This window comes from Eumetopias jubatus, unplaced genomic scaffold (genome assembly GCF_037043125.1).
Source record: "Eumetopias jubatus isolate StellerSeaLion01/CBP00866 unplaced genomic scaffold, mEumJub1_p1.0 scaffold_7, whole genome shotgun sequence".
Taxonomy (NCBI): Eukaryota; Metazoa; Chordata; class Mammalia; order Carnivora; family Otariidae; genus Eumetopias; species Eumetopias jubatus.
The window spans coordinates 75,805,119-75,829,122 of NW_028274813.1; the positions used below are offsets into that span (position 1 = coordinate 75,805,119).

At 37.6% G+C, this 24,004-nt stretch overlaps 1 protein-coding gene across 1 annotated transcript; it reads left to right on the forward strand.

Moving 5' to 3' along the window:
* The first annotated feature begins 9,262 nt into the window (after window positions 1-9,262).
* On the forward strand, window positions 9,263-22,841 carry EMC7 (ER membrane protein complex subunit 7). The gene is made up of 5 exons (XM_028119568.2): window positions 9,263-9,567; window positions 13,515-13,634; window positions 17,856-17,994; window positions 19,917-19,997; window positions 22,407-22,841. Exons 1-5 carry the CDS (start codon window positions 9,335-9,337, stop codon window positions 22,557-22,559), a joined length of 726 nt encoding a protein of 241 aa, XP_027975369.1. The 5' UTR covers window positions 9,263-9,334; the 3' UTR covers window positions 22,560-22,841.
* The last annotated feature ends 1,163 nt before the right edge of the window (window positions 22,842-24,004 follow it).

The window sequence follows — 24,004 nt, forward strand, 5'->3', positions numbered from 1 at the left end:
TGGCACTACCTGAGATCAGTCTATTCCATCTGACTTAGAAATCCTTCCCTTTAACAAGGTGAAACCTATTTCTCTAGAGCTTTCGTACACCGGTCCTAGTTCTAACTCCTCTATCAGAACGTCTTAGCCAAATCAGCCAAAATGTTGGCTCAAGAAAGCAACTCCCTGATTGCTGTTTTCTGGGAAGTTCACAGGATGAACTTGACATAAGCTGTTTGTCCCATGGCCAGGGCATGGGATGTTCACAGCATGAACTTGACATAAGCTGTTTGTCCCATGGCCAGGGCATCTGTCAGGCTTTTTTCTGACAGAGGCACTTAGAATTATAGGATTTCGACTAAATTCGTGATTCCTATTTTTTAAAAAATAAATTTTAGCAATTCTATAGAGAGAGATTTATTTGGGGTATCTAAATATAGATGTCCAAATGACAGAAAAAGGAATGTGATCTTATATTTTCTCAAAGCATTCTAAGTGTTCCATTTTATATTAATATCATTAGCATGCTATGTTAGATGTTGCTACCAGATTGAAGGTTTAAGATGTTGTTTACTTTCTCTGTGAGATGTTCAGAACCTTCTAAAAACCTGGTGGTGGTTAATAGGTCTTTTCTAAATGAGAAATATTGTGCACACCAGCTTCCTGTGATTGATTTGCTCCTTTGAAGCTTGAAAGAAAAAGCACATTTATGTCTTCACTGCCCAAGAACTTCTGACTCTAACACCCCTTCTTTCAGGGATACATTTCCTTTTCACTGTCATTTCTATAGACCAGAACTTGGGACAGTCCCTTTTCCAATATCCTTTATCTGGGGCCAGAATGAGAGGTCACCATTCTCCTCTGTCTCCCCTGATACTTGCAGGCTGTTATGCTTGTATCGTGGATATTCTTTTCTGAAACTACTCTGATCTCTCTTTGTTGCTCTGAGCCAACCTATTCGAGACATTTTGCCACCGCCTCCTTAGTGGCTGGACTCCCACCATCATTGATGACTTCTTCAACAGTCGAGTTGATTCTTCATTTTTTAAAAAAAAAAATTTTAGAGAGGGAGAGGGGAGGAGGAGCAGAGGGGGAGAGAGAGAGAGAGAGAGAGGGAGGGAGAATCTTAAGCAGGCTCCACACTCAGCGCAGAGTCCAACACAGGGCTCGATTTCATGACCCTGAGATCATGACCTGCGCCAAAATCAAGAGTTGGATGCTTAACTGACTGAGCCACCCAAGCGCCCCTCAAGTTGATTCTTCAAATGTAAAACAAAGAACAATAGTAACAAAAACCTATTTATGAGTCATTTGTATTTATTTTATAAGAGAATAATATGAACATATAGACATGCTCTGACAATTGAAAATTACACCGTGGGAAATTATATATCTGCTTTAGCAAAAGGGACTGAATGCTTGACATTTAGAACTACAATAATACATGTATGTTTTAAAGTCTGGTTTTTGGAAAAATACATTGATTTGTGTCACTAAAACTTTCTAGGGTTAACTCCCACACAAACTAACAGGTAAAGTACCCTAGCCGTGGTTTATAATTAAAAAGCAAGAAGAGCAGCAATTGAAAATTATGACCAACTCACAAACCTGCTGATGCAGTGTTTCAGACACCATCCTGTCTGAAAACTGTAGGAATTCTAACTATCTGACTGCTCATTAATTGTAGGAGCTCAGCAGCCTGCCAAGTATTGTATGACTGCCAGCATTCCTCATGGAATTCTGATTTAGCTTTGGCAAACCAATGCCAACTTATGTATTAAGCACGGTAGGCACAATGCCTAGGGCCCAGGAGACTTTAAGGGAGCCCACAAAAATATCTTAGTTTCTTTTAAAATAAGAAGAAAATAAATAATAATGAATCTGCCTGAATTATATTTGTCTTTATACCAGTGCAGTTATAAAATAAAATTTTAATTTTTTTTATGGAAGAAGGGGTCAACAGAGGCAAAAGTGCCTAGGACCTCCCCAAATCATAAGGCCCTGTGGTAAACTCTAGTACTCTGTTAATGCAGCCCATGGATGCCAAATTTTAATGGCTCTTAATAACTTATAAAATAGAGCATTTAGTGTTATATAAAACTCTGTGGAACTGTTTATCATGTAATCATAAGAAAGAACTTGAATTTTAGCATCTGGACGGGAGGATACTCATAGCCCATCTATGACTGGAGGACCACTTTTATTGATTACAGCTCTCCCCCACAACGTTCCTACTCAAAATATAGTCCATGGTCTAGCAGCATAAAGGAGTTTGTCAGAAATGCAGAACCTTAGGCCCTACCCAGAGCTTCCTAATCAGAATGTGTTTTTGGGTTTGTTTTTGGTTTTGTTTTTTACAAAATCCTCAGGTGATATGTATGCATGAGAAAATTGAAAGGCGCTGTCAGTTTTAGAAGAATCTACACCTAGGAACTATTCTGAATTCTAATAGGGAGGAATTCTCCCAAAGTGACATGATTGGGGGGGGTGGGGGAAGAGAGAGAAATCCTTGGTCAGCACCACCTCTACCCATCAAAAAATGAGTTCAGATTCCACAAGAAGCAGAGGAATCTTCCAACAAATGTGGAAGAGGTGGTGATAAAAAGACAGCAAGAAAACTATAAAACTTAGAAGAAAATGTAGGAGAAAAGCTTGGTAATTTTGGATTAGGCAATAATTGCTCAGATATGACACCAAAAGCAGAGGGAAAAAGTAAAAATAGACAAATTGTACTACATCAAAAATTTAACAGCTTTATTGAGATATGTTACATTCCATACAATTTGTCCATTTAAAGCTTTTAGTGTATTCACAGAGCTGTGCAACCATCACTACAATCAATTTAAAAACATTTCCGCCCCCTCATAATGAAACCTCGTATACATTAGCAATCAATTTCCTCACTTCCCCCAGATCCTGGCATTAGTCTGCTTTCTCTTTATGGATTTACCTACTGTGGACATTTTATATAAGTGAAATCATACGATCTGTGGTCCTTTTTGGCCGGTTTCTTTTTCTTAACATAATGTTTTCAAAGTTCATTCATATTAGAGCATGTATCAGTACTTCATTCCTTTTTATAGCCAAATAATATTTCATTGTATGGCTATACCACATTTTGTTTATCCACTCATCACTAGATGGACTTTGAGTTATTTCCACTTTTTGACTATTGTAAATTATGGTGCTATGAATTCTTGTGTACAGGTTTTTGTGTAGACATATGTTCTCATACCTATTGGGTACATACTTAGGAGTAGAATTGCTGGGTCATATGGCAACTCTGTTTAACATTTCAAGGAACTGGCAGACTATTTCAAAGCAGCTACTCTACTTTATATTCCTATCAGCAATATATAAAAGTTTCAACTTCTCTACATTCTTTTTTTTTTAAAGATTTTATTTATTTTTCAACAGAGAGAGAGAGCAAGAAAGGGAACACAGCCAGGGGAGTGGGAGAGGGAGAAGCAGGCTTCCCTCTGAGCAGGGAGCCCGATGCGGGGCTCGATCTCAGGACCCTGGGATCATGACCTGAGCCGAAGGCAGACGCTTAACGACTGAGCCACCCAGGCGCCCTTCTTACCAATGCGTGTTATTATCTGACTCTTTTATTATAGCTGTCCTACTGTTTACGTACATCACATTGTGATTTTGACTTGCACTTGATTTTGCATTTCCCTGATGGCTACTGACGCTGAGCATCTTTTCATGTGCTTATTGACTATGTGTATTTCTTCTTTGGAGAAATATCTGTTTAGATCCTTTGCCCATTTTTAAATTGGATTATTTGTCTTTTTATTGTTAATTGTAAGACTTCTTTTTATGTTCTAGATACAAGTCCCTTATCATATATGTAATTTCAAAATGTTTCTTCCATTATTTAGATTGTCTTTCTACTTTCTTGTTGGTGTCCTATGAAACACAAAAGTTTTTAATTTTTATGATATCCAAATAACCTATTTTTTCTTTGGCTCTTTGTGCTTTTGGTGTCATACCTAAGAAGCCATTGCCAAACCCAAGGTCTTGAAGATTTACGTCTATGTTTTCTTCTAAGATTTTTATAGTTTTAGTTCTTATCTTTAAGTCTTTGATCCATTTTGAGTTAGTTTTCCTACATGGCATATGGTAGGAGTCCAGATGCATTATTTTGCCTGTGGATACCCAGTTGTCCCAGCACCATTCGTTTGAAGGGTCATTCTTTCCCCCATTGAATTATCCTGGTACCCTTGTCAAAAATAACCTGAATGTAAACGTGAGGGTTTGCTTCTGTACTCTCAATTCTATCCCATTGATGTATATGTCTGTGCTACATAAAAATTAAAAATAAAACTTTTGTACAACAACAGAGTGAAAAAGACAACCTACACAGTGGGAGAAAATATTTGTAAACCATATATCCAAAAAGGAGTTAATATTCAGAATATATGAAAAGTCCTATAACTCAACAACAACAAAACTATCTTTAAAAAATGGGCAAAGAACCTGAATAGACATTTCTCCTAAGAAAAAATGTAAATGGCTAATAAGCACATGAAAAGATATTCAACATCAATAGTTGTCTTAATCCATCTGGTCTGCTATTAACAAAATACCACAGACTGGATAGCCTATACTCAACAGAAATTTCTTACAATTCTGGAGACTATGAAGTCCAAGATCAAGGCACCAGCATGGTCTCATTCTGGTGTGGGCTTGCTTCCTGGTTCATAGATGGCCAGCTCCTTCTTGTGTCCTCGCATAGTAAAAGGCGCTAGAGATCTCTGTGGGGTCTCTTATAAGTACACTAATCACATTCATGATGGCTCTCCCCTCATGACCTAACCACCTCCCAAATGCCCCACCTCTTAATACCACCACTTTAAGAGTTAGGATTTCAACCTATGAATTTTGAGGGGACACAAATATTTGACCATAGCACTAGTTATTAGGGAAATGCAAATCAAAATCAAAATGAGATACTGCTTCTCATCTATTAGGATGGCTATTATAAAAAAAACAAACAAATTAACAAATGTTATGAAGATGTAGAGAAACTAGAACCCTTGTGCATTGCTAGTGGGAATATAAAATGGTGCTGCTGCTGTGGAAAACAGTATGGCGACTGCTCAAAAAATTAAACATAGAAATACCATATGATCCAGCAATCCCACTTCTGGGTACATACTCAAAAGAAGTGAAAGTAGGAATTCAAACAGATATTTGTACACCCATGCACTATTAGCAGTACTACCTCACAATAACCAAAAGTTAGAAGCAACCCAAATGTCCATTAATGGATGAATGGATTAAAAAGTAGTATAAACATACAACAGGATATTATTCAGTCTTAAAAAGGAAGAAAATCATAACATTGTGACACATGATACAACAGGGGTAAACCTCGAGGACATTATACTAAGTAAAATAAGCCAGCTACAACAAGGCATATACTGTATGATTCCACTTACATACGTTATCTAGAGTAGTCAAATGCCTAGAAACTGAAGGTAGGGGGCACCTGGGTGGCTCAGTTGGTTGAGCAACTGCCTTCAGCTCAGGTCGTGATCCTGGAGTCTGAGGATCGAGTCCCACGTCAGGCTCCCTACTCAGAAGGGAGTCTGCTTCTCCCTCTGACCCTCGTCCCCCCTTAATGCTCTCTCTCTCTCTCTCAAATAAATGAATAAAATCTTAAAAAAAAAGAAAAAGAAAGAAAGAAACTGAAGGTAGAATGGTGGTTCCCAGGGGCTGGGGCAGAGGGAAATAGGGATTTGTTTAATGAATATAGACTTCTGTTTTGCAGGATGAAAAAATTCTAGAGATTTGTTGTGTAATAATGTGAATATACTTAACACTACTTAACTGGGCACTTAATGGTACATTTTGTGTTATGTATATTTTGCCACAATTTTTAAAAAAGATGATAAGACACAAATCAAGAAGAAGATCCAGTTTTTACACTTACTATGCACAGATGTAAACAGAGGGCTAATGCTTTATGAAGGCTGGCATATAAGGCAGACAAAACTGGGATGTTGCAAAGAGGGCTTAGAGATGCCTTGAGTGAAACTGGAGTTCAACTATTGTACTTTTCAGGTTCTGTGACTGGTTTTGGAGCCAGTCCTTTAGCCTAGGTCCCTGTGGTGCACTGAACGTTGCCATCCTGCAGCCACAGGCCAATGAGAAGCTGGGTCCCTCAGGCCAAAAGAGCCCAAAAGCACAGAGGGTAGTGTTACATAACTCTTCATTTTAACACTTTAGTTCCTTATTCACTAGTGTTCAAACACAATTAACTAACAATATTATATCTTAGCGTTTACAAAGTACTTTCTCTAGAATTTCTCTGGATGTTGAAAATTTTGCCTTTTTGCTTAATATTATAAATAATTGTTTCCTCCTCATGTTTATAAGTTGTTTAGTGTATCTTCACGCTACCCCAATTCATTTTACTTAAGATTTTCAAAGAATTTGGTGGAAGGAATGAGAACTTAAGAGTAATATGAAAAGTGAAATCTTTCCATTGTAATTTATTTTTGCGGGACTTTAAGGCAAGTTAGATGCCACTTCAGCCCCCTCTGGTAATGGTGGGTGACACATCCCATTTCAGAGGACTCCATAGGGAACTTCAGAAAGCCAAACTTGGAGTCCTAGGGGATGATGGGCATTTTAAAATATTAAGGAAATTGGCTCCAATTTACCTGAATGAAAAAGATTGCCTGATCTACTTGAAGTAAATGAGGTTTGAGAACGCAGAGGGCAAAAATCACTTAAAGCAAACAGCAGGGTGTTTGGGGATTGGCGCAGCTAAAGTTTCCCAAGCATTCCGCTAATATTATTCACTTTTAAAAAACAAACCCACTGACTTAAATGTAAGAGAAGTAGCGAAGGATATAATCCTCATTACTTTGGAGTCACACCTTGGAATTTACTACCTCTTTTGTAACAATTCTAAAGAATCGTTTGAAAAACAGCTTAACACTGAAAGATGCTGACAAGTAAATTACTGACGGAGGAAAAGGCCAAAATCATCATCAAAGATGCTCATGAGAAATCGATAAGGATGACAACTGTTTTTTGGCTTATTCAAATTATAAGAATTCAAAGTAAATTCTATTATATATTTTTAGCAATGTTAGCTTCTCTATTTTAAAAATAGCTTTATATTTTTGCAATTTATGTATTGATAATATATTTATATTATAAAAATATTGCAAAAAATCAGAAACGTTAACACCTTTTTAAAACAGAAAATAAATACTACCTGTAAAACCCAGACTTAACCTCTGTTGGTACAATCAAACATTTATAGAAATGCCTCGTGTGGTTTTGAGTGTTGTCTCGGTCCCTTTCCTTGTTCACCCCCTCGTGGCCATGAGAGGAAGAAGCCAAGAGCCAGGCAGCAGAAAAGGAAGAGAGAAAAGTCAAAGGGCCTGGATAGTAAACTGATCACCTCTCACTTTAACAGTATTTTCCATAATTAAGGTAAGTAGGTCTGCTTGAAATCTGTATCGGTCAAAATCTTGGCAGGAAATAGATGGAAGACTTGAAGGGGTTATTGTGAATTATCCCCTCGTTAAACTTTCTTGCAAGTATGGGCAGAAGTAAGGGAAACTGAATGAGGTGTCCTCCATACACCTCCTATTGGCTGAACCCAATTACAACCACCCAGAGGTCAAAGGAACCAAGTTTTTGCAATCCTTCAAGATCCAGCCTTCTAAGACACAAAGGAGAGTGAAGGGTAGAGAGTGGATGTGACTGAGCAAACAGATCAAGTCCAGTATACAATCTTTCTAAAATATTTCATTATAATTATAGTTTCTTTTATAAGGCATGAGTTCAAGGGATACATTATGGAGTAACTCTTGCATAATTTAGAGTTGAAGACCTATGCAGTTCCTAGAAAGCCCCAGAGATAATAGTATTTCACACTACCAGAAAACATTAATTAGACTTCTCTACTCCATCTATGCCTGTGGAGGTATAAGCTGGCATTTGAGGGGTTCAGATCATTAGATCCGTTGGTATTAGCGTGACAATAAGGTAGGGGAACAAAGAGAAAGGCAGAAATGGGGATGCAGAGCTCAGTTGCTTTTTGCTGGTGGTCCTCTTCCACTCTGGCCCCTATAAAAAAGTAAATTCCCCAACTCCCACATATGGTATTAAGACCAACACTGATTACCTCCTAATCAAATTGAACATGTGTCTAAGACACCAACAAGGCAGGGTCACCAAGAATATGTAAAAGAATATAAGAATATTTAGGGATGAAGCTATTTTTATTTCAGCATATTTGTAAATTTTGTATCATTTTAGAAAAGTGAAAGTTTATTTCATAGTTTAGTGTAGTTTTGACGGGTGGTGGTAGTGGGTCGGGTTGTAGCACATGATAATCTTTTTACAGTAGCTCTGCTTCTTCCGAAGATCAACTGTGAAGAAATGGCTACCTTCAGAGAGAAAGTATCTCTAACAGACCGTTGCTGATGCTCAGAATATAGAGTATGGTGTGGCCCCAGGTGCTGCGTCTCAACCCTTTGCCAGAGGCTCAGAGGACTTGGCTCTTGTATCCCTTTTTTTTTTTTTTTTTTTGTTATTTTTCTTTGGGAGGCTAAGTCTAAGAGTTCACAGGGCCTTTCCCTCGATAATCTCCAATAGAGATTTGTAATCAGAGATTTGTTTCGAGAGGACAACGTTTATAGCCAACAGAAACCTTGGACAAGTCACTTCCCTTTCTATCAAGAAAATGAAAAGATTGGAGATGATCTCTGAAATCTTGGCTTAGTCCCCATAATCAATATTGGCAGGTCCTCCCATCCCTAACGTTGTGTTTACGGTAAAGCATTCAAAACAGAACAAATGGTGTAGTACCAGATAAATGTCCCTCAACTCTTTCCCTTTTCACCAGAGGCAACCCTTAGTAAATAGTTTATGTATCTTTCCAGCTATTTTCTATACAGAGACATTATCTCCTTTAAACACACAAACGGGAGCCTTTTCATCTCACGTCTTGGGGAATCTAAAACTTTTTTAAACGCTCTCTTCTGGACCCGTTTCTCCTGAAGCCGGAGCCTCATCTGCAGATAACTACTTCAGATCAGCGTTGCTTCCAGTCTCAAGGTCTTTTACTCGGGTGCGATCCCGGCTGCCACAGCAACACACCTCACCACTTTCGCTTTGTGGGCGGCTCCCTTCAGAGGCACTTGACACTTTCCTCGGACCGCCTTCCAATCCCAAGCGCCGGGAGCTCGCGGCAGTACTTTGCCTCATTTCCGCCTCGCACCGCGCGTAGTGATGACGACATCGGCCGGCGGCGGCGCCGACGACGACTAGGAGGCTGGGAGAGCTTCCCCGGTTGCCGGCCTGGCCTCTGAGAGCTGCTGTCATGGCGGCCGCTCTTTGGGGCTTCTTTTCCGTCCTTCTGCTGTTGCTATCAGGGGATGCCCAGAGCTCGGAGCTGCCTGGGGCTACTGCCGATGGGTCAGGCGGGATTGGGGTCGGCATAGGAGATCGCTTCAAGATTGAGGGACGTGCGGTTGTTCCAGGAGTGAAGCCCCAGGACTGGATCTCGGCGGCCCGAGTGCTGGTAGACGGAGAAGAGCATGTCGGATTCCTTAAGTGAGCATCCTACGGGCAGCGGGAAAGCGGTTGGCGTGGAAGCCGGAAGGGAATTCCCCCTAGGAGAGCCAAGTGTCAAGAGCTGACGACGTCGCTGTCGGAGGGTGAAAGGGTGGGCTCCAATAGCGGTCTTTGCCGGGAGACCTTGGGAAGCAGCCCGACGCTTTCGCCTTTTCTCCCCATCACCCATTCCCTGTACCTCAGAAATGAGAGTGGCAGGTGCTTGCCTCAGGGCCGGAGCAGTGGGATCCGTTTTCTTCAACTCCATTTTTGCCTTGTAGGGGTCGACCCCTCCTGGGCCCTGGAGACAGGTGGACCCCTTATTTGTTTTATGCTGAATTCTTTCCTTTGCATCTCATTTGGTTTCTCTAGAATCTGTCCACTTTTTGCATCAATTCCAGTCTTTTGGCGGCTTGATGTTATGTAAAAAGATGCCAAGCAAGTGGGAATTCTCAAAACCCAAAGGACTTCTATGATGGCATAGACTGGGAGGCTAATGTTGCTGCTTCTCAAATTAATGGGCCCTGAAGTCCCTAATCAAAGCACCTTTTTTTTTTTTTTGGCCTGGAGGTGGGATTGTTGTTCTTTTTTACAGTTGAATTCATCGAGGGATTTGAAACATCACACTCAGTACCATTTATGTGAGACTGGGGTTTCTCCACATTTGCTTACATGCTTCTGTCTTTTCTAGTTATTAGCAAAAATGGGATTTCAGTCTATATTAAAGAATGTGGTGAATTTATTAGCACTCCAGTTTTGCAGCAGCCTGCTTTTCAGATGTTGAGGCACAAATGTGATGTTTTAAGTCTTTCAGTGGCTACTTGGGAGGTGAAACAACTGAAAGAAAATAGTTAGGAAAGAAAGTGTTTCTCTGATATGTTTGTATATCAGCAAGTGGTATTTGAAACCCAGACTCTTAGATTTGGATGTTTACTTCTAAATCGGATTTGCAAATATTCAGATCATCCAGGTGCTGTTGAATGAGAATTTGAATCTCAGATTAATAGATAATGATGAGAAGCTAGTCTTTTAATACTATTTGTCTTTACAGATCTGGCGTTAGGGCATTCTTTAGGGTTTGCCCCAAGTAATGATGTTTTAATGAAAAAACTCTCAGACCTTGGGAAATTAGCCTGAATTGACCATTTGGCTTCTCTTTTCTGCAGTATTCAGTTCTTTTAAAAAGCATTTATTATTTTTATTTTAAGGTAATGTATAAGTAATATGTTTATTGAAGAAAATGTAAATAAGAAATTAGGGATAACAAGACAACATTTTATTGTATCTTTTCCAGCCTTTTTGTAATCATATGACCTGTTTTTAATAGTAGAATACAATATACAATACTTGGTAACCTGTTTTTTTTTTTCAGTTAATATTTTGTGAGCAGTTTCTGACACCATTTCATGTTCTTCCATTTGTTTGTAGAAAGGTTAAGAATTAATATGAGGAGCTTATGGTAGGAAACTTGTTGGAAGAGGGGTAGTATATTGTCTTATACTTGTTATGCATAACTGGCATGCAGTTTTGACTTACAGTTAGTCTTGTTGGAGGTGGCTTGGGTCTTGGCTAATAGAGATGAGGGGCGTTTTGACTGAGGATGCTTCATGCCACTTCTTGCCCTCATCACTGTGTATATAAAGCATAATTTATTTAACTAGTCTTCTGTTTGGGGACATTTAGGTAGTTTTCAATTTTTTGATGTAGAAGATTATGCACTATACTTATTTGGGAACTTTTTATTATGGAAAATTGCAGACATACACTAAAATAAACAATAGTGAATACTTAGGTACCCATCACATCACAATCTACTGTTCTGTTTCATGTCTCCTCTGTACAGCATTTATTTTTTTTCTAGAATATTTAAATATGACCCTAAATATAATTTCCCTTGAAAAAGCATTATTATGTGTCTCTAAAAGGTAAGGGCTTAAAAAAAAACCCACAATACCATTTTTGATTTAATAAAACAAGTAATAATGCTACAACTTCATCTAATACCCAGTTCATTTATCTCAAAAATGCTTTATGTAATTCTTTCAAATCAGGATCCAGCAAAGCTTACATATTGCAGAGTACATTTTTAAAGCCAAGTTTTAAAATTTCGTTATGAAATTTATATGTTATCTTTCTAAAATAAAATATTTACCTTATGGTGAAAAATAGATTTGCTTTTTCCTTTGGGTAGTTACTTCTGCTGTTACTTGTACTCCACAGAAAAGTTTTGAAATTTGTTCACTGAGAGTCCCATCAAGAAGCAGAAGACACCCAAATTAGAATAATTAAAGGAAAATCTAATGAAAGGATTAAACATTGTAATCATGGTGTAGGGAAACAACCAGATTGTACAGTACTCTAGAGTTTACAACCTCAAGGCTACTATTACCTCTAAGCCTGAAGGAAGTAGGGGAGGTTAAAAGTTACTGGGACCTAGAGGGGAAGAAAGGACTGCCTTGAGAGGAGCAATGTCCCTTGACACAGCAAGTCAGAGGTGGTCTCTCAGGGAGAGAGCTCGGGGAAAATACACTAAGCTCATTTTCTTTCCTTCCTCCAGTCTACAAAGAGTTGAAGGGTGGTGAGTGGGTATGAAGGGCCAGTGAAGACATCCAGCCCGGGAATAAGTTAATTTGATGTTTACATTTCAGTTCTGTTTTAGTTCAGTGTGTACTTTGAAGGAGCAAGGAATATCTTTTCTTGTTATTTTTTAGTAAATATTGTAGTTGTGGCAGAGTCAATTATTCCTTTAGCTGTGAAAGAACCAAATGATTTTTTTAAAAGATTTTATTTATTTATTTGAGAGAGCGAATGAGCACAGAGGGAGAGTGAGAGGGACAAGCCGACTCCCCGCTGAGCGGAGAGCCTGACCTGGGACACGATCCCAGGACCTGAGATCATGACCTGAGCTGAAGGCAGATGCTTAACCAACTAAGCCACCCAGCCGCTCCAAAAGAACCCAATGATTTAAGAAGCATCATTTAATGTATTATCATACTGGGACTTCTCTGACAAAGAAGATCCTTTTAGGATCATTTGTTTTCCTGAAACAGAAACTTCTTTTCCCTCAGAATGTCAGTTTTTCATTATTGAAACAAATTGATTTTGATCTGTGAACCTGAGGTTATCAGCTCTTGGTGGGATGGTTTTCTAAGTCTAGAAGGTTTAGAAGAAATCAGTATGGAAAAGGCAGATAGTTTTGACTACATAAACCTGTTAAACTTACATATATCCAAACAAAAGTAACCAAAGTAAATGGGAACTATTTGTAACAAGTGGAACAAATGGTACTTGATGACCTTCTTGTTAGAAAGAAAGACAACAAAATGCAAGCAAAAACTAGAAAAAAAGCCATTTCTTTTTTTTTAATGTCCAATTTTTTTATTGTTATGTTAATCACCATGCATTACATCATTAGTTTTTGATGTAGTGTTCCATGATTCATTGTTTGGGTGTAACACCCAGTGCTCCATGCAGAACGTGCCCTCTTTAATACCCATCACCAGGCTAACTGTTGAATCACAGAATTGTACCTCTGAAATAAAAAGCCATTTATTTTTAATTAAGTTATTGTTGCAGGGGATTGGCAAAACTGGAACCTTAATGTAGTAATAATGCATATTGATAATTCCTCTTGAATGAAGACATGGCTTCAGAATTGAAACTGTGCTTCTGTTATCAACTATCCCACAAAGGAATTAGAAGTACTTTCTATGTCAGGATTCCCTGCTCCTGTGGAGTGCTCTGGGGTATTTTCAGAACACTTTCTGTGTGATTATGGAAGCTGAAGTGTGAGGACAATTCTTGCCAGTTTGGGGACTTTTTGTTGTTGTTAATTTCTGTCATTTGATGGGGGAGTGGTTGATTTGGGAGTTAACAGATGATTTAGAACATAAGAAAAAAGCAGGCTGTTGATCAGAAGTGTCTAAATATGATTTTCATTTTTCCAGGACAGATGGGAGTTTTGTGGTTCATGATATACCTTCTGGATCTTATGTAGTAGAAGTTATATCTCCAGCTTACAGGTTTGATCCTGTCCGAGTAGATATCACTTCAAAAGGAAAAATGAGGTAAGGGCACCTGATTTAGTTTTTACAAAAGGCGAGTCTACTGAATACCTCTTATATTCCTTTTAGAATTTATAGTTAGGGTTGAAATGTTTCTCATTTAAACTAGGTATTCCATAAAGTATCCTTTTTTTATTTTTATTTTTTATAAAAATATCCTAATTTTTAAAATTTTTCCCCTCTGCCCCCCCCAAATATCCTTATTTTAATCTGAGCATTGGTAATATTGCAAAGCTGAACTTCCTCCTGCTCTGCCTTAAAATCTATTTTAAAGCTCTAATACAATTTTATGATTATATATAATCAATACAATATGATTATAATAGAGAAGAGGCAAGATTACCTACTATGAGGGCAAAAGCCCTATGGAAGTTATAATTGAAATATGATTGGGGTGCCTGGGTGGCTCCATGTGTTAAGTGTCTGTCTTCGCCTCAGGTCATGATCTCTTTCTCTTTCTCTGTGACAAATAAATAAATCTTAAAAAAAAGACATCCTAAAAAAAAAAGGGAAATATGATTATTAGAGTGGGAAATAATTTAACCTTTCTAAATTGGAAATATTATTCGCCACCTGTTTTTCACTGGGATATTTTGATAATACCTCTTAATACCTACTTAATAGTTGTATTGATCTAGAAATTTCTACAGTTCTTCCTTTCTGAAATATTTAGTATACAATGGAAATTTAGTAGTTTTTGGGCAAACAATAGATTACATTGTGTAGTTTATCTCAAAGTGAGGATCATGATAAGAAAAGAAAAAAGCACAGTATAATTTTTAAGTAGATGAATATATGCTTTGAGGTTGAGGTGGAAAGAATGCTGGACTAATTCAGGCTGTGGTATAGAATACAACAAATCCATTTGCAGTTGGAATCCGTTGTGTAGATGTCCACAGTTATTCCTTCTGTTATTCCCCAGTTTATTTACTTATTTACTTTTTTTTATTGTCCCATACTAGTGGTATTCTCTTTGGTCTAATCTGACCAGAAAGTACATGAAACAATTTTATTTGTTTATTTTTTTCTAGCTTTATTGAAGTATGGTGACAAATATGAAAGAATTTTGAATGGTAATGTCTCCTCTTTGAGCTATCACAAAATAACTCCATGTTACAGTAATAAAGCATAGGTCTTGCAAAGGCAAAATAATTTTGTGGTTTGAGGAGCTCTGTTTTATTACTCACCTTTTTGTATGTGCTGAGAATATATAGGTTGATTTATAGAGACCCCAACTTGAGCTGATGTAATAGAGATATGTTCAGTTGGTACCATAATATTTACATTTGAGTTAGTGTTTACGCCTAAAATGTTTTTCTTCTTTCTTTGCCTTTTGTTTTGTTTTTGGACATTGAAAGTGATAAAAGTACAATATGTAAATATGCTTGTACTTGTGCTCTCTATCTCTCTGTCAAATAAATAAATAAAAACTAAAAGAATCTTAAAAAAAAACAACAACAACAACAAATTACTCCCCCTTCCGATTTTTGAAGTTAAATTGTTGTCTTAGAATAGTCTAGTTTGTCCAAATTCTAATCGTATTTCTTGCTGCTGGCTATTTAGAGCAAGGGTAAACCTTGAATTGAAGGTAATGTAAATATGTTTATAAATATTCTTTGATAGAATAAATGGATTTTTTCAAAGTAGATGAACCTCATTAGGTATCAAATTTCTCACTTCTTTTTAGAGGCATAAAGATTTATAAGAAAATATATAGGTAAAATCCTAGAGTATGTTAAATTTAAACTTTAAAGGACTTAATGACTTTTTATATATTTTAGAATTGTAAGCTTGGAGATGGGTGGGTATGTAGATTACACTATACATTATATACACATTTAACAGGTTTTTTTAAATATGAAAAACACGTGGCGCCTGGGTGGCTCAGTCAGTTGAGCTTAGGTCATGATCCCAGCATCCTGGGATCAAGCCCCGCAAGGGGCTCCCTGCTGAGCAGGGAGCCTGCTTCTCTCTCTCCCTCTGTCTACCTGTCTGCCTACTTGTGATCTCTCTCTCTCTCTGTCTGTCAAATAAATAAAATCTTTAAAAATAAATAATACATAAGTAAATATCAAAAACACTAAATACTGGAGGAAATGAGAGTTGTTAAAAGGAGATACTTGTCTATTAGAAACTATAATTTATTTTCATTTACTTTTGCTCTTAATTTTGAATAAAGTAAGCAAGTGGAAATATTTTTCTCTATATAAAGCTTTTTTGCTTTGGGTAAAGAGTATTTCCTGTTTTAGCATTTAGCCTGTTTGCAGCAGTGGGATTCATAGTCTCAGTTCCATTCCTGGTGATTGGATGCCTGAAACATAGGTAAAAAACAAGGCCGTTATCATTTTAATAATTGTGGGCGGGACAGACTAGAGAGCAGATGGGGATTCATATAAGATCCTAATATTCTTGAGCAATATTTTCTAAGCATGCTTGGTAATATGACAAACATTTCCTTTTAAATGTATAGCTCCCAGAGGAGTAAGGGAAATCCTTGGGGGATAAACTATAAACCACTTTCCCTCCTGGGGGTTTTGATAGTCTAACCAAAATGCTTAGATTTGGGGCACCTGGGTGGCTCAGTCAGTTAAGCATCTGACCCTTGATCTTAGCTCAGGTCTTGATCTCAGTTTGTGGAGCCTACTTAAAAAAAAAGAAAAAGAAAAAGCTTAGATTTTATTAGCAGTAGGTAGGTAAGAGGTAAGCTTTAGGCTTGCTTTGAGCCAGAATTAGATCTAAGACTTGATTCCCCCTTTGACCCTCGGTACTAAAATCCAAAAGATTAGGCTCCCAATCTGACCCTGGCCTTTTGGAGGGAAAAAATCTCTCCTGAAATTTAATAGTCACTCTCCTACTCTCATTGAAATTTGGGGTGTGAATTTATTACTTCCTGCATAATCCAGAAACTTTCAAGCCATGCAATTAACAAGATCATCCCTGGTCATAATCCTGGACTCCTGGTGGAGACAAATGCATAACCTCTCTGCAGGGAGATACTCTCTGTCCAGACCCATACATAAATAAAGTATGTAACTTACCTAATACCCAAGAAAACAATGTACATTGAATCAGCAGATGCATTAGACCTCTAAGAACCTTAGATAATAAAATTATTGGATATGGACTATGAAATAGTTTAAAGTGTATTTAAAATGCTAAAACAAAAGATTTATTGCCGTAAGAGTAAGATACTACAAAAATGGACCATAGATATTTGAAAGAATAAAATAGAACTTTGGAATACAAAACTCAATGCATGTGGTTTTTTTTTTTTTTTTAAAGATTTTATTTATTTATTTGACAGAGAGAGTGAGAGAGTGAGAACAGGAACACAAACGGGGAGTGGGAGAGGGAGAAAGCAGGCTTCCCGCCGAGCAGGGAGCCTGTTGCTGGGCTCCATCCCAGGACCCTGGGATCATGACCTGAGCTGAAGGCAGATGCTTAACGACTGAGCCACCCAGGCGCCCCCTCAATGCTTGTGTTAAGCAACTGAACAGAGGTTTGAGGAACTGGAAGATGGATCAAAAAAACTTACCCAGAATCCAGTACACATAACGGAATGGACACTGTGTGAAAGAATTTAACAAGATGCCCAAGTAGAGAATGAAAAGGTTGAACAGGTGTCAAATAGAAGTTCTGAAAGGAAATGAGTGAGCAGTGGGGAGGCAGTTTTCAAAAAGTAAATTGGAACATGTGTGAATATGGGTGAGAGTTTTGATTAAAATTAGTGGCATCTCTGGTGAAAATGTAGTGTTACCTATGGCAGTGTTGCAGGATTTTTTCCTGCAAAATAGACTTGAAAATTGGGTGTGTTTATTAATGCATATCTCAGACAATCAAAGAAGTAAAATCCAGCATTTTTGTATATTTGTAACAAAATTAATTTATTACTAAATATAATCAAAAGAGCTTTAGAGCTAGAAGAATTCTAAAAGAACCTTTAATATAACCAGAGAACAACTTGTCTAATCCCACAGGCCTACGTAATGACAGAGCTACAGCTAGAAATTAGGTCTCTTGATTTCGTCTAGTGTTCTTTCTCTATATTTTGCTAAGTACTTTAGAAATACAGATAACGCTACTTTGATCAGATTTTTAAGATGAAAAGTTTAGACGCCAAAGCATTTTGGAAAAAGCTAAAGGTATTGTTAAAAATTATGAGTAGTTCTTTTAACTAGTAATGTTTTTGATAAAACTGATGCTTTTTTCATGTGGCTTTATCAGAGCAAGATATGTGAATTACATCAAAACATCAGAAGTGGTCAGACTGCCCTATCCTCTCCAAATGAAATCTTCAGGCCCACCTTCTTACTTTATTAAAAGGGAATCATGGGGCTGGACAGACTTTCTAATGAATCCAATGGTATGTATCATGCTACAATTAAGTATCTTTACTAATCTCTAATTTGATTCCAGGTAGTCGAAATGCCTAACCCCAGTGAGGAAAAAAGGAGGTCAGATTGTTAGATGAAAGGATAATTGCAAATATTTTATTGATTTCAGGAAAATAGTAGCTTTGGGAATAATAATGAAAAGAATGTAGTGAGAATTGCATGGTTGATTTGACATTGAAATGTGCAACAGAAATGGGATAAGTACTTATGATGAAATGTTTTAAAATGCAAATGGAATAAGAGTATGTGGTAAGTCACATGTGGAGTTAGTGGTCTCATCCTTCATACTACCTGCATATTAGTTCACTGATGGATATGCCATCATTTATTGATCAGCCACTATTGATGGCTTGAGTAAGCGTTTTTCTCCTTTTTTCACGTGTGTAGTAAACAGAGAAATTATTCTGTGATAATTTAAATACTTGGTATGAAACTGATGTTATGGTGTCCACTAATAATAGAACACTAATAGAATACATTCTTTAGGGCTCCTGGGTGGTTCAGTCGTTAAGCATCTGCCTTCAGCTCAGGTCATGATCCCGGGGTCCTGGGATCTAGCCCCACATCGGGCTCCCTGCTCTTCGGAAGGCCTGTTTCTCCTTCTCCCACTCCCCCTGATTGTGTTCCCCCTCTCGCTGTCTCTCTCTCTCTGTCAAATAAATAAATAAATAAAATCTTAAAAAAAAAAAAAGAATATATTCTTTAGAAACAAATTGACTTTTTTTTTCTTGCTTCTGGAAGTTGAATTTTTTTTTAATAATTTTTTATTGTTATGTTAATCACCATACATTACATCATTAGTTTTTCATGTGTTCCATGATTCATTGTTTGTGCATCACACCCAGTGCTCCATGCAGAATGTGCCCTCTTTAATACCCATCACCAGGCTAACCCATCCCCACACCCCCCTCCCCATGGAAGTTGAATTATTATCTTGAATTTTTCTTTTTTTTTTTTTAAAGATTTTATTTATTTATTTGAGAGAGAGAGAATGAAAGACAGAGAGCACGAGAGGGAAGAGGGTCAGAGGGAGAAGCAGACTCCCTGCTGAGCAGGGAGCCCGATGTGGGACTCGATCCCGGGACTCCAGGATCATGACCTGAGCCGAAGGCAGTCGCTTAACCAACTGAGCCACCCAGGTGCCCTATCTTGAAATTTTCTAAGTGGCGATCATATTCCTTGCTGATAGCTATTTAAATCACAAACATGAATATTGGGGGACTGTACATTTTTTGAGAGGAACAACTAGTACCTAGAATCTGCTATCAGGCATAAAGAAGCAGGAGGGTAGAATGTATAGGAGAAATCAGCAGTGAAACTCCAAAGCTTATTAAGAAATATCTTCCGTGTTCTCATTTCTGAAATTCCATAGAAACATACCTAGTGCTAGAAGCTTCGAAGGTATTTTTCAAAACTGATCTGTTAAAGTAGTCACCTAGTACTATGTTGCAGGCTCGAGAGGTTGTATATTAATTAGAGGGTCAATATAATATTTCCTGCAAGAACCATAAAGTCATCTGGAAAGATCCCTGCTGGCCATCAGGATCATCATTCTTAATGCCAGACTGCAGATTCAAGAAAGTGAGTAACACAAACAAACTGTGTTATAGAAAATTATAAACTCTGCAAAATGATAGGTGGCACAAATACGAAGTGAGGTGTCTCTAAAGTCCAAACCTACATAGATAAGGCTCTTACACTGTACAGTAGTCAAACATTGAGGAGCACCTTATATCAACAGGGCTGGGTCAGTAGAATTGAGGTGGTGCTGGTAGTTTGATTCTATATATAACATTTGAATCTTTAATTTCATCATGGATTGTTAAGTGTAGATTTTATTCTTTTGTTAAGTGGGAAAAACATTTTCTGGATTTTTTTTTTTCTTCCACAGGTTATGATGATGGTTCTTCCATTATTGATATTTGTGCTTCTGCCCAAAGTGGTCAATACAAGTGACCCTGACATGAGACGGGTAAGATGACTGCCCCTCTGTGGATTTTTGAACCATATTCTGACGCCTGGACCAGCTGTTGTGGCTGAATGGCTTGGGTTTTTTCAGCTTTATCCTAATTCCCAAGCCAAATTCAATCAGAGGTTATGTTAACATAGTATCATGTTCCTGGCATTTAATTAGTTGTTTCCACTGGACCGGATAAATTCAGTTGGTTCTGCCTAATAAAAACCTGGGTCTCTTCATATAGCTAAAACACTGCTTAGTACAACTCTCTTTGTGCCTCAGTTGTGAAATAGTTGAGATGGTATCCCAATCCATAGAGTTTGCAAAGTGATAGCTTTTTATGATTTACCTTTATTTTATAAAACTCTTCGGAGTATACATTTAGTTTATGTGTACACACACACACACACACACACACACACACACAAATTCTGATAACCAAGGGAGAAAAATAGAATAGTGGCTTCCAGACTCTTTACCACAAAATCATACTGGTTCGGCAGTGGGCAGGGAGAGTTGCCAAGTAAGATGCTTCAAATTTAGGGCCACTGCTTTGTCTCTTTCAAATATTGGCTTCCATAAAATGTTCAGAATTTTTTTAAACCATTATTTTTCTCCTACCTGGAAACCATCAAGTATCTCCTCAGTTCCAGGTTCTTCCATTGTATGTAATATATTGATGTACTGACTGACACCTTATTCATTGCTGAATGAACATTTGTTAATTGACATCTAGGTTATAGATACTGGGGATACACAAATGAATTATATATCATCTCTGTTGTCAACAAGCTCAGAATCCAGTTAAATGTAGGAAATAGCATGGATTTATAAACCCTCTTCTTGCTATCAGAGGATTGTGGGTGTATGTGTGAGAGAGTGTGTGTTTTAAATGGGAAAATAAGATACACATAAAATAAATAATGTTTGCTGAGGTAATAGGTGATTAAGTTCTGTAGAAGGCAAGGCATTTATTGCAAGCTGGAATAGGAGAAAAAGCTTCAGGATTAAAGACAGCTTTATGATATTTCAGAATGTCTCATTGCCAAATTTGACATTTTTGCTTCAGTGTTGGTCAGAAAGTATATATCCTATGTAATCCTTGTATCTGTTAAGCCACTTAACTCTGTGGTATCAATAGAAGGAAACATTGGAGGTCACATTGGATCAAAAAGTTAATTCCTTGCAAAGTGCTTTGCACATAGTAAGCAGTGTAAAAAGTCCTTTATTCAAGAGCTTCAGAATTGAAGAGATTCAAAAACAGAGTTGATGATATATTTTTGCAGGGTCTCAAGACCTCTTACCATATACATTTAATTCTTGATTATTAGAGCATGTTAACAGTTTTCATTTATGCTGATAATGTTTCTTTTCCCGGCCATATCTGTAAAAGCACTTTCTCCTTGAGAACCCATGTATAAATTCTACCTTTGGGGAGAAAGCCTAATAATATCCAAGTGGTGTTCAACTTTAAATGGTAGATAATACAGTATTTCCAATTTTTTTTTTATGTGTGAGCTAATACAATTTTAAGTTCACTTTTTGAATTTAATGTAAAATTCAAATGTAGCGTATATTACATTAATATTATTGAAGGTGGAATAGTACTTTATAGATTGTTGGCTCAGTAGAGAGAGGACAAAACCTCAAAATAAAAGTGCCAAATCCTTATGAGGTCCTGCCAGTGATTTGTTTGTAACATATATGTTGCTTGCTTTAGATGCTGTGATTGAGGTCACTCAGGCCATAATAGTATTCACAGATTTTACTACTAAGGCCTTAGGAATGAAGTGTTGGAAATATGTAGTTATTTTCCGAACATTTCTGATAACCTTAGTGTATAATTAAAGACTGATACTCTTTTTTTATACGCATCTAAAGAAAGCATGAGTTAAAAAAAACATTATTGGGCGCCTGGGTGGCTCAGGTGGTTAAGCGTCTGCCTTCGGCTCAGGTCATAATCCCAGGGTCCTGGGATCGAGTCCCACATCGGGCTCCCTGCTCCTTGGGAGCCTGCTTCTCCCTCTGCTTTTCTCTCTCTCTCTCCCCCTCTGTCTCTCATGAATAAATAAATAAAATCTAAAAAAAACCAAATAAAACGGTAAGAAAGTGTTTTAATCAGCAGACATAAAATAAGATGGCAAGAATATGATCACGTATAATCATAGAAAATATCCTTTATGAAAACATAAGCTGGATCAAACCCAATGCAAGATTTATTGGACATTAATTAAGGATCACAATGCTTAGTAGTATAAAGGAGGTATGAAACATAGTTTCTGAAGGGCTGTTGGGTAGAACATTGCTGAGAACCAGTAGCTTCTATTTGTTCTATTCCTCTCCTTCCTTAATGGAAGTCTTAGTTGTTAGCTGACTTGAAGGATCCCAGTGCCTTTCCTATTATTGTGCTTCGTCCTCTTGCAGGAGATGGAACAGTCGATGAATATGCTGAATTCCAACCATGAATTGCCTGATGTTTCTGAGTTCATGACAAGACTCTTCTCTTCAAAATCTTCTGGCAAGTCTAGCAGCGGCAGCAGTAAAACAGGCAAAAGTGGGGCTGGCAAAAGGAGGTAGTTGGACAGTTGGAGATCACATTTGCACAAACACGGATCACTGGGGTGGCATTCAAGTCTTGAGGGGAAACCGTGTGAAGCAACTACTGTAAACTTGAGTCATCCTTAAAGTTGATCTCTTACACCTGTCCTGTGTGGTAACTCTTTAGCACATGTTTTTGTACTTGGTACATAAGAAAACCCAGCTTTCATCTTTTGTCTGTATGAGGTCAATATTGATGTCACTGAATTAATTACAGTGTCCTACAGAAAATGACATTAATAAATTATATGAAGTACTATACATTATGTATATTAAAATGTCTTAATCCAGAGATAAAATGATCTTGTCATTTCTTCTTCACTTAATGTTTCTTTTATTCCAGGCAGTTTTCTTCTTTCATTACATGAGGCTTGAAATTGACATTTCCTATTTAAAAAGAAGTGGTTGATATTTTTAGAGCTGCATGCGCCATGATTTTTTTGTGTAGCCGAACCTTTCACAATGGTCAGCCCTGCCCTGCATTTAACATTCCCCTATGTTCCTGATGCAGTTTTAATTTTTGTTACTACAGTTGGTTTTAGAGTACAGATACATGAATGAGGTAGTTGTTACCAGTTCTTAAATTTTGGTTCCCCCTCTATGGGCTTCATTATTGAGTATCAGTAATGTGCCGTGTTTCAGGGTAGGATTCAGAGATGGATAATGTCCAGTGCCTGTCCTCCATAGAGCTTATTATGGAGGGAGGAAGCAAAATAGTAACAGGAAATGAATGGTCAGGGGAAAGAAGTGCAGCAGTAGGAGAGCCTTCTGGAGACTAAGGATGGAAAATCAACCTTGGAGCTCCATGTTCTAATGTTGGTAGTATAGCACAGGGAGCTTTTAAATCCCCTCATCTCTCCCATCGTTCTCGGACTTGTTGGAATATAGATTACATTACTTTCCAATCGGGATTATCTCAAAAACTTTTTATTTCAATAAGTTATAAAAACTTCATACCTTTTCTTTTGGTTTATTTTAATTAAAAACAAACTATGAGGGGCGCCTGGGTGGCTCAGTTGGTTAAGCGTCTGCCTTCGGCTCACATCATGATCCCAAGAGTCCTGGGATCAAGCCCCGCATCGGGCTCCCTGCTCCACGGGAAGCCTGCTTCTCCCTCTCCCACTCCCCCTGCTTGTGTTCCCTCTCTTGCTGTGTCTCTCTGTCAAATAAATAAACAAAATCTTTAAAATAAATAAATAAATAAATAAAAACTATGAAACTATAGTATTGCTTCTCTAGTAAAGGTCTCCTATCCTCTTCTGTGTTAAAGTACTCCCCTATTGCTTTCTTAAGGTTATTAAATCAGCCAAAAATAACAAAAATTGATTCACTTTTGTGTAGGTACCATTGTTCATTTTGAAATAAGGCTTGTAAATTTTCTTTTAAAGATGTAAGTTCTGATACAGGACATTTTATTAACTATA